Source organism: Echinops telfairi, unplaced genomic scaffold (genome assembly GCF_000313985.2).
Source record: "Echinops telfairi isolate 266 unplaced genomic scaffold, ASM31398v2 ScPeMD7_443;HRSCAF=831, whole genome shotgun sequence".
NCBI classification, from domain to species: domain Eukaryota; kingdom Metazoa; phylum Chordata; class Mammalia; order Afrosoricida; family Tenrecidae; genus Echinops; species Echinops telfairi.
This window is the reverse complement of record NW_022104341.1, coordinates 59,545,868-59,560,074: the sequence shown is the minus strand read 5'-3', so window position 1 is coordinate 59,560,074 and position 14,207 is coordinate 59,545,868. Positions and strand designations below refer to the sequence as shown.

The following is a 14,207-nucleotide window of genomic DNA, read 5'->3' as shown; positions in this document are numbered from 1 at the left end:
ACCTCCTCCTCTCCTATTTGGATCCCTTTGATGTCCTTCCACTGTCTTATGTTGTTAGCCAGAACCTTCAAAACAATATTGAATAGAAGTGGGGACAAGGGGAATCCTTGTCTTTTACCCTTTTTCAGTGGGATTGTTTTTGTCTTTTCTCCATTGATTATGATGCTGGCTGTTGGCCTTTCATAGATAGCTTGTATCAGCTTGAGGAACTTAACTTCCAATCCTATCTTCATGAGTGTCTTGATTAGGAATGGGTGTTGGATGTTGTCAAATGCTTCTTCTGCATCTAAGGATATTATATGGTTTTTAACCTTTTTCTTCTTGATGTGGTATATAATATTGATGGATTTTAGGATGTTAAACCATCCCTGCATCCCTGGAATGAATCCTACCTGGTCATGGTGGATGATATGTTTTATATACTTTTGTATTCTATTGGCCAATATTTTGTTAAGGATTTTTGCATCTATGTTCTTTAGAGATATTTCTCTGTAAATCTCTATACCTGCGGGGTCTTTGCCCTGTTTGGGTATTAAAGTAATGTTGGCTTCGTAGAATGAATTTGGGAGTTTGCCATCCTCTTCTATGTTATGGAATACTTTGTGGAGGATCAGTGTCAACTCTTCCCTGAATGCTTGGTAGAATTCTGCTGTGAAGCCATCTGGCCCTGGGACTTTTTTTGTTGGTAGATTTTTAATGACACTCTCTATTTCTTCTTTCGCTATGGGTTTGTTGAGGTTCTTAATCTCTGTTTGAGATAATCTAGGGAGAGACTGTTTTTCCAAATATTTATACATGTCTTCCATGTTTCTGAATTCATTAGAATACAGACCTTCATAGTATTTTGTGATTATCCTTTTAATCTCATTGGGGTCTGTTGTTATTGCCTCTGTTTCATCCCTCATCCTGGCTATTGATGTTTGCTCCTTTCTATCCTTGGTAAGCTTTGCCAGAGGACTGTCAATTTTGTTAATTCTTTCGTAGAACCAGCTATTAGCTCCATTTATCTTTTGTATTGTTCTCTTGTCTTCCCACTGGTTTAACTCTGCCCTGATTTTTATTATTTCGTTTCTCTTGCTTTTTGAGGGGTGGTTCTGCTGACTCTGTTCTAGTTGTTGGAGGGATTGTGTTTATGTATCTGTCATATGCCGCTCTTCTTTTTTCATATAGGCTTTCAATGATAGCAAGCTACCTCTGATAACTGCCTTTGTAGTGTCCCATAAGTTTTGACATGTTGTATTCTCATTCTCGTTAGTTTCTAGAAACTTCCTGATATCCACTCTAATCTGGGCCTGTACCCATTCATGTTGCAGGAGATTGTTGTTCATCCTCCAATTCGTGGCCCTTACTTTCCTGGACATCCTCTTATTAATCTCCAGCTTTATGGAGATTGTTGTTCATCCTCCAATTGGTTGCCCTTGCTTTCCTGGACATCCTCTTATTAATCTCCAGCTTTATGGCATGTTGATCTGAGAAAGATGTCTGGATAATATCTATGTGTTTGAATTTACTCAGGCTGGACTTGTGTCCCAACATGTGATCTATTCTTGAAAAAGATCCATGTGAACTAGAGAAGAATGTGAAACCCTTTGCGTTTGGATGGAAAGCTCTATAAATGTCTGTCAGGCCCTGTTGCCTAATTACATTGTTTAGCTCTATGGCATCTTTGCTGCGCTTTCTTCCCAGTGATCTGTCTTTCTCTGATAGCAGAGTGTCAAAGTCACCTACTATGATTGTTGAGTCCATGATTTCTTTTTTCATCTTTTTAATAGTTTGTTTGACAAAATTCGCTGCACCATTATTGGGAGCGTAGATATTCAATATGCTAAGTGCTTCTTGGTTTACTGAACCTTTGAGCATTATGTAGTGTCCCTCTTTGTCTCTTTTTATGGTTTGGATCTTGAAGTCAATATTGTCGGAGATTAAGATAGCTACCCCTGTCTTTTTTGAGTTAGAATTCGATTGGTAAACTTTCTGCCAACCCTTTATTCTTAGCATATTCTTGTCTGTGCACTTAAGGTGTGTCTCTTGCAGGCAACACGTTGATGGATTATGTTTTCTGAGCCAGTCCTCAAGCCTTTTTCTTTCAATGTACTAATTGAGTCCATTGGATTTCAGTTATTATCACTATCTGTGGGTTCATAGTTGTCATACCGTTTTGTGTTTTGGGTCTTTACCTATCTCAACTCATATTAGTGTGCTGTGTTTGAGTGTAGATTTTCTATCTTGTCTTCTTTTCCATCTGAGACCCTCTTGTCCTGGTAATTGTTGCTGGAATATTGGCTTCTAGATGGAGATGGGCTATATGGTGATCTCCTGTTTGCTCTTGGTGGAGGTTGATCCTCTGGCCATAGTGAGTCAGCCAGTATCTTCCGCAGGTGTGGTGTCTTACAGCATATTCTTTGAGTCTTTCCTTGTCCTGGAAGACCCTTATCTCACCATCTATCTTAATGGATAAATTGGCAGGGTACAGGATCCTGGGGGAGGCGTTTTTTTCCTTCAGCTTTCAGAAGATGTTGCTCCATTCTCTCGTCCTCTTCACAGTATCTCCTGATAGGTCTGAGCATATTCTTACCTGTGCTCCTTTGTATGTGACTGTCTTCCTTTCTCTTGCTACTCATAAAATTTTCTCTTTTTCCTCAAAGTTGGATATTTTTACTATTATATGTCTTGGCGTGTTGTTCTTGGGGTATAATCTAGCTGGCGTCCTTTCTGCTTCCTGTATGAGTGCTGGTTCGCCCTTGTTAGGGCGGTAAAGTTTTCTTCCAGAAATTGCTTTGCTATCTTTGCTGTCGACTTGTGTGTTGTGTTAAGTTCGGGTAGACCAATAATTCGAATATTATTCCTCTTCACAGCATCTGTCATTTATTTCAGGCTATCTTCTGTTTCTTTAATTTTCCTATCTGACTGTCTTTCTCGCTTGCTTAGGTCTGTTTGAATGTCCTCGAGGTCGCTGATATGGTTCTCTGCCTCCTCTAGCCTAATCGTAAATTCTGTGACTTTGTGTGTGGCTTCTGCTACCTCCTCTGTTAGCTCTTGCAGTTCCCTTTGGTGGGTGGACTTCATCCCCTCTATTGTGGACTTCATCCCCTCCATTGTGGACTTCAACTCCTCTATTATTGCATCCTTGTTCAGGGTTGCTTCCCTAAGCTCCTGTATTACTGCGAGCAGACTTCTGAAGATTTCCTTCTGTGGCAGATCTGTATCTGTTTCTTCTATGAGAGACGTTAGCTGCTATGTTTTGTCTCTCTGGTTTTTTTGTTGGCAGTGGTGTGGTCTGTTGCTTTTTCCTCCATCCTTTCCTAGGCCCCATGTTTCTGGTAGGCCAGGGGCCCCTTATCTGTGTTTCTGTTAAGGATTCTTTCAGGCAGTTGCCTATGACCTACTCTAAGGATGGACCAGACTGCTGTGTAGGCAGAGTTCCCCGAAGGCTTAGTGACCAGCAGTGGTGAGATGTTTCAGCGACTGGAGTGGGGCTGGAGCCTCAGTGAGTGCCCCCAGGCTGCTTTGACCTGGTCTGTCAGGGTACCCTTAGCAGCCCATTTTTTGTTTAGTAACAAAAAAGAAAAAGTTAAAGGGTTAAAAATTAAAAAATGATTTAAAAATTTTGGGAGGAAAAAGAAAAACACTGGAGAGAGAGAAGGAAGGAGAAGCTATAAAAGAGGAGAGAAAAGAAGTGATGGTAGTGAAAGTGGGAAAAGAAAAAGATAGAAGAAAAACCTATAGAAAAGGGGCAGAAGAGAAGTAATAGCAATAATGAAAAGGGAGGAAGAAAGAAGAGAGAGAAGAAAGCACAGAAAGTAAAAGAGAAAAAAGAGGAAACCAGCAAGAGATAAAAGATATATACATGTATATATTTAGATTTTTCTCCCCGCTTCTTTTCCCTCCAACTTCTAGCGATGCCTAATAGAAGGTGGAGTTGGGCGAGGCCTCGCTGCCATGGGATGTGGTGCTGATCTGGGCTCTGGAGCAGGGCTATGTGAGGGGAAAATGCTCTTCAGATCAGCAAGCCCTCCCAGTTCCCTGCAGGCCTGTAGAGTAGAGCCTGTGGGCAGAGGCCATGCAGGCGGGAGTCTGAGCCTCCTGCACTGGCAGGAAAAGACTGGGGCCGCAAGGGGTGCTGAGGGAGGCACAGGCCGCGGCACCTGCCTCCTATGCGGGCTGGAGAGGGCTGGGGCAGGCTTGGAAGCTGGCTCGACAGTGGTAAGAGCTGACCTGAGCACATAGACAGCTCTGGCGGGGAATGCAAAGCTGCTTCCCAGGCTCCCTAGCCGGCGAGCATTTATCACTTGAGCTGCCGGCCTTGTGAGCGGCGCAGGCTCCTAAGCGCTGTGGTCTGAGCCGGATCAGACAGCAGCGGCTCTGGTGGGAAGCAGCCGGCAATGGTTCCTGTCCTCTACCATGAGGGGAGCACGTCGTGTGGCAGACTCAAAGCTCGGAGCCACTGGGCATGAGAAACCCCTTAACGCACCAGGGAGGGCAAGGTCGCTCTGGCAAGCGTGCAGAGCCCTGTCACTCGTGCTCCCAGTGGGCAGGCGCGCCCACTGTTCCGTGGCAGGCGGGTTTGGCGCTCCGCGGGGGCTCCGGTGGGCTTGGCGCCAGCGGGAAGCGCATTGCTCCGCTTCCCAGGCCGGGAATGGAGTGGGAGCTAGGCTGATAGGGGTGGGCGGCTGGCAAATGGGGTGCCAGTAGAGAGGTCCCAGGCAGCAGTGGGGGTGGATGGTCTCCCGTGTGGGTCGCCCAGGCAGCCCCTGGTAGATTGCAGGTCAGCCACCCGGGGCTTTGGATGAATGGAGGGAGGGACGTGAGCCCAAGGGCAGATCGCTGCCACGTGGAAAGAGGGGGCCCGAGGGAAGGAGAAACTACTCTCCTAGTGGGGTTCCGCGAGTGGGCAGCTGCTGTCGGGGTTCCCGCCATCACTGCGCATGTCTCGGCAGAGCAGGAAAGTGACTCTGGGCGCGGGGCCCTGGTCTGGGGATGGAGTGGGGTTATCGCTAGTCTTGGCTCCGATGGCGGGGGCTTATGACCTGAGATGTCCCATGAATCGGGTCCTGGATCACCGAGGCCCTGGCTCAGGACAAATGTGTGGGCTGAGGGTGGGGTGCTGGCCCGGGGGGATATTTCACTCACCAGACGCCTACCACTCGGCTACCTGGACACCAAACCCACCTAGTTCGAGAGAGCTCTCAAAGTAAGTGGGTCCCCTGGTCCGCCATCTTCCCAGTAGACCCAATTTTTGTTTTCTTAATGTTGAGGTGTAATCCATACTTCAAGTGAAGTGAAATTTGATAGGGCTTTTCTCTCCATTTCTTTGTAATTTCCACCAAATGATTGTGTGGGACCATGCATATAGAGTGTAGAGGACTTTAATCAGGTCCTGATCAGTTTTATACACAGACATTTTGCTCTTATTTCCTAATTATAGGTCTGAGGTGTTAGAAGATTTATCTCTGCTCCCCGAGAAGGACAGTTTTAGGAATGTGAAGTGCAACTGCAGTGCCCACGAGTGTTGTCAATGTCATGTGCCTGTGTTACCGTCCAAACTCAACTGTACTTACTTCATGTTTTTGGAAATCTCATCTGGTGGAGCCATTTTTCAGTCACCTCTAATGACAGTTCAGCCCATAAGTATCAGTAAGTTTTACATAAGATAAAAATATCAACATTAATCATAGAGATTTGTTAAAAATTGATTACAGGTTTTAAATTAGTGCCTTACCTTTAGCCCATCATGCATGCTGATTAGTCTCAGTGAGCAGTAGTCACAGCTTTTAAAGCAATGTAATATTGGCATAGGGATCTCTGCTCTGGCAACTGAAACGTGAAAAACAAACCGCGATGTATTTACATTATGGGTCTGTTGCATAGGTTCCCGAATGCATTTGGCTACTGCACCCTTTTCAGAAAAAAAAAAAAATTGTTCGGTGTCTCCTTGCAAATTAGAAAGTTTTGTTTTAATTCAGTTTTTGGTCTATCTCAGGGCAAAATGCAGGCATGTGCTTTTGTGGTCTCCCTGGGTCATTCTGGCACCTCTCAAGGGCAGCATGACTTTGGGAAACACTGGATAATGGATAACATGTCATCATAGTTTTACCATTTGGGGAGAGGAAATGAAGATGCATGGGTTCCTGTGGTAAGGCATAAGTTGTAGATGTGATTATAGCATGGGTTACATTTTTGTAATTAGACCTTAATTAAAGTCATTAGTGACATCACTGAAAGGATAGGATATGCTGAAAATGAATCATGCCTTCATATTACTCAGACATACTTCTCATAAAGGTTGTTTGATGTAAATGTTTTCTTTTCTTTTTTCCTTAAGTCAAGCCTGATCCACCATTAGGTTTACATATGGAAATCACAGACAATGGCAATTTAAAGATATCTTGGTCCAGCCCAACTCCAGTGCCATTTCAACTTCAATATCAAGTGAAATATTCTGAGAATTCTACAACAAATGTGAAAGAAGTAAGTATATTTTAGCAAATAAAATGAAACATTGAGAAGTATCTACAGAACAGGTGAAACCTCATTAAGTCTCATAGAAATTGCTCTCTGCATACCAGATGCACATGATCTTTCCAGGGCAGAGTGAGTGGTACTCTGATATTATGATCATCTAATTCAAGATTGTCATAGGAAATGGTTATAGGAATAACATTCTTGAATTTTTAGAGAATATCTTTAGTAAGTTATTTCACATTACTCAATATTATTTATATGTGAATCTATATACTTTTATATATTAAAAAATAAATGCCTCCAAGAATTTAGTGCTTTTTCAAAATTTGTGTGTATTAGAACCATTTATTTATTTGACTGTCTGCTATCTGCTTACCACACACCTATACACACATAAAAATTTATATGGTTGAATGCCTATAAGAAGTCCAGTTACGGAAACTTGAATTCGTAATTGAAATTTTACTTAACATTTGCACGTCGATTGTCTGATTTTACATTAATCCATACTTTGTGTGGCTCAATATACTTATTTATATGCAATACATACATTTTTACTGTAAAGCATATTAAAATATAATTCATTCATTACGTATGAGGGAGCTTCAAAAAGTTCATGGAAATTTTATTTTTTCATGAGTTTTCAAAGTCCTTTTGTCTGTAATGGGCATCTACAAAATGAGAGGAACTAATCTACTTGCATGAGGCACTTCAGTGAGATTGGAATAGCAAAAAGAGATGAGGCGTTTAGGAGTGCTGGTGGAGTTGGTGTAATATTAAATGGAGGTTGGGGAGGCTGCATTGAGGGTGACATATGACAAAGATTTGAAGAAGATGGTGATGCAGATATCTATGTTGGGGGAGATGACTCTAAATAGAGAGAACAGGGTGGGGAGACCCCGTGTATGGAACATCTAGAAGCCAGTGTAGCTGTGAGGATGAAAATGACAGGAGATTTAATTAGAGAAAGGATGGAGAGAACTCAGGGGATGAGGTGGATGGAGTGAAAGAGGAAGGAGATCAAGAAGACCCTTGTGGACCATGCAAGGAGTTTGCAATTTATGTAAGTAGGTACGAAAGCATTGCTACTAGGGTTCTAGTTAATACACATATGGGTAGTGGTTTTGTCTAAGCAAACTGCATTTAACATGTCTCCATGATCCGTGGATGGCTGCAGACAAGTTGTGTCAGTCATATATTTTTCTCAGTTTCAGTAGGGTGCCTTGAAAAAAAAAGGTCCAATCAAAGCTGGCTTACAAGAGGATCTGGTAGGCCAGTTAAATCAAGGCAGAGAGGTCAGCTTAGGAGCTTATGGAGACAGATTTTGAAGATTCCATAGGGATAATTAGGATAGATTTTCTTGGAGGATACAGAATGATCATGGGAGCTTATTTTGAAGATATTTTAAGAAAATTGAAAATTGCATTGGTGAGAAAAGGGCTAGGAAAATTGCACCTAATTTTTTCCCATTATGACAATTCACATGCCCATATTTCAAGAGTAGCAAGAGAAGAGACTTTCATTGGGAAACCTTACCCCAATTTACCTCACAGCCTTGATCCTGCCCCTTCAGATTTCTTTTAGTTTCACAAACACAATGAATATGTAAAAAGAACATGTTTTGATTATCCCAAAACTGCCAGTGCATGGTGGACATAAAAATGTGTGGAATTCTTTGGGGAAGGGATAAAGAGGTTGAAACACCACCTTCAGAAGTATGCAGATCTAGATGGAGGCTGTATCAAGAAACTATAGCTTCACATTTTGATATTTTTGTTTTATAAAAGTTTCTATGTTCTGGGGGGACATGACATGGGAGAGGGGGAGGTGGGGGAAAGGAAGTGGTGTTAACAAACCTAGGGACAAGGGAATCCAAAACCGGTGGTGAGGAGGGTGTAAGAAACCTGGTAAGGCTTGATCAAGGGTAATGTAACCGAGAGGAATTACTGAAACCCACATGAAGGCTGAGCATGATAGTGGGACAAGAGGGAAGTAAAAGGAAATAGAGGAAAGAACTAGGAGGCAAAGGGCATTTATAGAGGCCTTAAATACAGGCATGTGCATATGTAAATATATATATGATGATGGGGAAATATATCTATGTGCATATATTTATAGGTTTATTTTAAGGTAGCAGATGGACATTGGGCCTCCACTCAAGTACTTCCTCAATGCAATAACACTTTGTTCTATTAAACTGGCATTCCATGATGCTTACCTTCTTGACATGATCGCTGAAGAAAAAATGGGTGCATAAGCAAATGTGAAGAAAACTGATGGTGCCCGGCTATCAAAAGATAGAGTGCCTGGGTTCTTAAAGGCTTGAAGATAAACAAGCAGCCATCTAGCTGAGAAGCAACAAAGCCCACATGAAAGAAGCAAACCAGCCTGTGTGATCATGAGGTATAGATGGGATCAGGTATCAGGCATCAAAGAACAAAAAAATCATATCACTGTGAATGAGGGGGAGTGCGGAGTGGGGACTCAAAGCCCATCTGTAGACAACTGGATATCCCCTTACAGTAGGGTCACGGAGAGGAGATGAGCCGAGCCAGTCAGGGTGCAGTGTAGCAACAATGAAACATACAACTTTCCTCTAGTTCTTTAATGCTTCCTCCCCACCGTCATGATCCCAGTTCTACCTTACAAATCTGGCTAGACCAGAGGATGGACACTGGTACAGATAGGAACTGGAAACACCGGGAATCTAGGACAGATGAATCCCTCAGGACCAGTGGTGAGAGCGGCAATACTGGGAGGGTAGAGGGAATATGGGGTAGAAAGAGGGAACTGATCACTAGAATCTACATATAACCCCCTCCCTGGGGGATGGACAACAGAAAAGTGGATGAAGGGAGACTTCGGACAGACATAAAAAAATAATAATTTATAAGTTATAAAGGGTTTGTGAGGAAGGGGGGCCGGGAGGGAGGGGAAAAATGAGCTGATGCCAAGGGCTCAAGTAGAAAAAAAATATTTTGAGAATGATGATGACAACAAATGTACAAATGTGTTTGACACGATGTATGTATGTATGGATTGAATTAAAAGTTGTACAAGCCCCCAATAAAATGATTAAAAAAAGAAAGTTCAGGGGGGAAAAAAGCACAGGAAAACAAAAGTTTCTATGAATACTGTTGGACAGACCCTTTTAGTTTGTGAAAATAAGGGTTATATAAATCACAAGAAAAAAATAAATACGGATAAAGACCAATTTTCCATTGGCGTTTAAAAGTTATGAGAATGTGAAATGCGGTGTGGGAACTTTTATAGACATTGATTTTTGACTTTGGGCTGTTTTCTTTTTGTCATATTTATAACATAAAAATAGCAGTTTGATATATACTCTGACATTGAGGGTGACTCATGAAAATATTTCTTCCCAAATCATTGAGCTTCCAATACATTTTCACTCCAACTGAAGATATAATTTTGTACCTTATATTGAAAACATCAAGTCCATAAATTACAAAATTCACGCAAAATATATATTTAATTATAATCATATGTGTTCATGCCTATAGATGACAAGACTTCAAAAATTCCATTATCTTTTTATTCAATTTTCCCATAAACTTTTTGAAGCCTCATAAATTAATGGTTTGGGCTCTTGGATATTTTTCGCATGGTTTGGAAATGGTAATTTGATTCATTCGTGGTAGCTGGTCAGTGGGCTCAGGTTCTAGAATTTCTCCATACTTCCCTCTAGCACACACAGAGTTCTATTCTCTTCCCCCTTGCACATTGTTTTCTACCATTCATGTGACAGATGGCAGTTGGGGCTTAAAATTTCTAACTGACCTTGGCTGCATTCCTCAAAAGTTGAAAGGCCAGGCATTCAGTAAAGACTATTTCCTAATCGACATTTTAATCTTGTTACTTGGGTCCATTGGCTATTTAATGATGGGCATGCAATCATTTGTTATTGGTCATTGATTTCGCTCTCATTCCATTATGCTCTGATAAAACCGAAAAAACAAACAACTGACTGCCAACGAGTTGATGCTGACTCACTGAGACCCTCTAGCGTACACTAGGACTGGCCTGTAGGTTGCAAACACTGTAAATCTTTGTAGGAGAAAAAAGCCCCATCTTTCTCCTGCGGTTTCAAACTGCAGCTAGCAGCCCAACTTGTAACCAGCATGCCACCAAGGCTCTGATAAATACTCTGTGAAACTTTAATTCCTTCATATTTTTCAGAATTGCTGATGGTCAGTTTTGATAAAGGTTCCTTAGTTACCTAGTGCTGCTAGAACAGAACTACCATATACCACAAGGGAGTGGCTTTGGCAAACAAGTATTATTTTCTCACAGTTTAGGGGCTGGAAGTCTAAATTCAGGATGTGGGCTTTAGGGGATAGCTTTCTTTCACTCTAGCTTCTGGGAGAAGGTCCTTGCTCTTTTCAGCTTCTGTTCCTGGGCTCACCGGCAATCCTCATATACCTTGGTATTTATCTCAGCCAACAAGCACCCACTTTTGCTTGTTTCTTTTTCTGTGTCTAATCTGCTCATTTCCACCTCAAAAGTGATTGGCTTGAAACACAGCCAACATTGATATAGTCTCAATAATATAAAAAAGAAAACACTATTTCCAAAAAGGATCGCATCATAAGTATAGGAGTTGGGACTCACAACACATATTTAGGGGGTCACCATTCATTCTATATCAGTTCCCCTTGATTTGATTCTCTGATGCTTTAAAATACTATTTCTCATTCACCATTTATCAGGTGGCAGAGATGGTCTCTGCTACGTCCCTGCTAATAGACAGCGTGCTTCCTGGGTCTTCCTATGAGGCTCAGGTGCGGGCCAGGAGGCTGGATGGCCCAGGGATCTGGAGTGACTGGAGCAGCCCTTACATCTTCACCACCCACGGTGAGTGTTATGTTCACGATGTAGTAGCCTCTACTGAGGGGTCAAGATAGCTCCTGAATTTACCTTCATCACATTATGGGCATATTCTGACACTAAACCCAAAGGAAGAGATGATATGAAATTATGTTTAAAGTTTGAACAGAGAAATTAATGAAAACTTGCTAAAAATAAGTAATAGCTCCTTGTTTTCTGTGTTTCCATAGTAGTCTCCCCATCTTTGCCTCTTAGGGAACACTCTGGCCGTACTTCCAAGGCAGACCGGTTTGCCCTTTTAGCAGTCCTTTCAATGTCCTTCCTCAGTGCCACAATTCAAAACCCATGCTTCTGCGGTCTCCTTTATTCGATGTCCACGTTTCAAATGCATACGAGGCAATCGGAAATACCATGGCTTGGCTCAGGCTCACATTAGTCCTCAAAATAACGTCCATGCTTTTCAATGCTCTAAAGAGGTTTTGTGGATATTTACCTAATGCAACTTATAGATTGCTCTCTTGACTGCTGCTTCTATGAGCATTGATTCTGGATCCAAGCAAGTCAAAATCCTTCACAACTTTAATTTTTTCCACTCATGATGACATCACTTTGGGTCCAGTTGGGAGGCTTTTGGTCTTCTTCAATAGGTGATGGGTAGAGGCAGGAAAAGGTGTCTAGAAGTAAAAGACTAGATTGCATTGAAGATTTTGCTGATAAAATTTTGCATAGCAATGGTGATTTTAGTAAAGGCTCAGGAAGAAGTGAGGAGGGCTACAGCGAATATCTCTATCATATTACAGAATAGTTATGGCACCAGTAACTGATTATTGCTGGAAACGTGGTTGTTGCATGAGTTTTGCGTGAGGCTTTACCAGAAAAATGATGAATATGTGATTGGACAGTGGAAGAGGGGTTATCCTTTTTATGTAGTGGCAATGAATGTTTGATGGAAGTTAGAACTTGCAGGTGGTGAACTTGGATATCTGGCTGATGATACTTTTTAGCCAGATATTAAAGGGTCCCCTTGATTTCTCCTTGCCACTTAAATAAATATGTGAAAGGAAATGGGTGCAAATTGTGAAAAATGAAAACAAAGCTTGAAGTTTTGGAAAATTCTGCCATACAAACTAAGGACATGTACCTGGAATTTTTAAAAATTACTTTATTTGTAACATAGTAGGGACTACATCGGATATTTTTCTCAAGTGGAAAATGAGGCAAAAGATAACATTTCTCTCTGATTCCTAATGAGCACCTTGAAATAATCTGTCTTGGAGGATTCAATTTCTTACATCTGTGATACGGCCCATGAGGATACCAACGGTGCTTCGTAGTAAAGAACCTTTTGCTAAGTTGTTCTATCCTAGGACCTTGTTCAAGGGGCTCACCTTTCACTTCGAATCTAGTTTTCAGCACACGATCATGTGTTTCTTCACTGTTATGTATAGGATCGGGCCGAGGAATAGGTTTTGTATGTTCGTATGGAATGTCCACAGAAGGGCAGTAGCATACTACTGTCCTGCTATCCGATGTCCAAGCAAGCACCATCTTCCACTTATGGTCATCTGCGAGGGGCTGTGTAGATTGATGACAAACACTGTATAAAACTCCATTTCGAGTTGATAAGAAATATTTCAGGACAGTTCTGGTTGACAGCGCCCATGTGACTGCTGCTACTGGCATGGTGGACTGAGATGCGAGTGTCAGATGGTATGGCAAAAGATGTGATGAAGAGAAACGGTTTGAAACATCTGCTCCCTGGCGCATCTATTTTCATCCCTTTATAGGTCCTCACTGCGAAACTGCCATCTTGTCTCCGTACCTGGGATTTTTGCCAAAGACATAGGTACACAAGCATTTGCTAAGAGTCTAATCCACTGGCATGTGAGTTCTGGTGGTATAGTGGTTATGTGTTGGGCTGCTAACTGCAAGGCCAACAGTTCAAAATCACTAGCCGCTCCTCGGGAGAAAGAGGAGACTTTATTCCAGTAGACAGTTACAGTGTTGGAACCTGGCAGGGTCTACCTACCCTGTTCTATATCTAGGGTCCCTATGAGATAGAATAGACTTGAGGCCCGTGAGATTTGGTTTGAGAGCCGCTTACTGATAGATCTAAGGAATGACCATAGCAGAAAACTCATCAGATTTTAGGCTAACGGGGACAGAGAATGAACGAAAGGAGGGAGTGCTATTCGCTTCTCAAATTCTGCGGGCAGGAAACAGGCTTAAATTATCTATATCTGTTATCCACCAGGAAAAGAAAAGAATCATCCCGGGAACAACTCAGAGTTCATCAGAGCTGGTGCAAAGGGCATGGGAAGCAGAGTTGCCTTGGTCTCAGAGGGTGACACAGGACCTCTGCGACTTTGGAGAGAGGGGTCACAACCTGTTACGTTTCGAGTCAGACCTTCCCAATTCAGTTCCAGACTGGCTGCTCTGCAGGTGGAGTGGGAGGACAGAGCTGTCACACAAAGCTGAAGAAGTGGAGTTGCCATGCCCAAAGGGCAGAAAAAGGACCTGCTGGGCCCAAGGGGGTGGGGTTGCTACTCAGATGGACTGGAGAAATGGAGCCCCCCAAAGCCGGGGGAGTAGAGTTGCTGCCTCAGAAGAGTTGCTAGTCTTGGAAGCCCAGGCCTGAAGGGCTTCTACCCAGAATACGGGGAACATGGTCAACACAAAAGTGTCGAGGGCAAGTCTATTATTACCTAGGTGGGGCCAGAGGATAGGTCATTATTTTCACGTCTTGTGAGCTAATGTTTTTTTTTTTTAACTTTTGGACTTGTTTGGTGCTTGTTATTCCTTCTAATTTCTTCCATTTGTAGTAGAAATGTCTACCTTGTGACTGTTGCCCATTGTACTTGGGAAATTGTCATTTATATTCTAGATTTCACAGGTGA

The 14,207-nt window shown here is 42.3% G+C and overlaps 2 protein-coding genes across 3 annotated transcripts in view; one reads left to right on the top strand and one right to left on the bottom strand.

The window, feature by feature from the left end:
- LEPR (leptin receptor) overlaps positions 1–14,207 on the top strand; it is a 95,565-nt gene that overhangs the window by 44,378 nt on the left and 36,980 nt on the right. For both annotated transcript variants that reach the window (XM_045291732.1, XM_004699363.2), the window contains exons 5-7: positions 5,426–5,634; positions 6,323–6,468; positions 11,193–11,337. In XM_045291732.1, coding sequence (XP_045147667.1) covers positions 5,426–5,634; positions 6,323–6,468; positions 11,193–11,337 — 500 coding nt within the window. The remainder of the gene's footprint in view (positions 1–5,425; positions 5,635–6,322; positions 6,469–11,192; positions 11,338–14,207) is intronic.
- LOC105978268 (39S ribosomal protein L42, mitochondrial-like) lies at positions 11,890–12,993 on the bottom strand. Its single transcript, XM_045291994.1, has 2 exons — positions 12,566–12,993; positions 11,890–11,998 (listed from the first exon to the last, which is right to left on the bottom strand). The coding sequence occupies exons 1-2, from the start codon at positions 12,991–12,993 to the stop codon at positions 11,890–11,892; spliced, it is 537 nt and encodes a 178-aa protein (XP_045147929.1).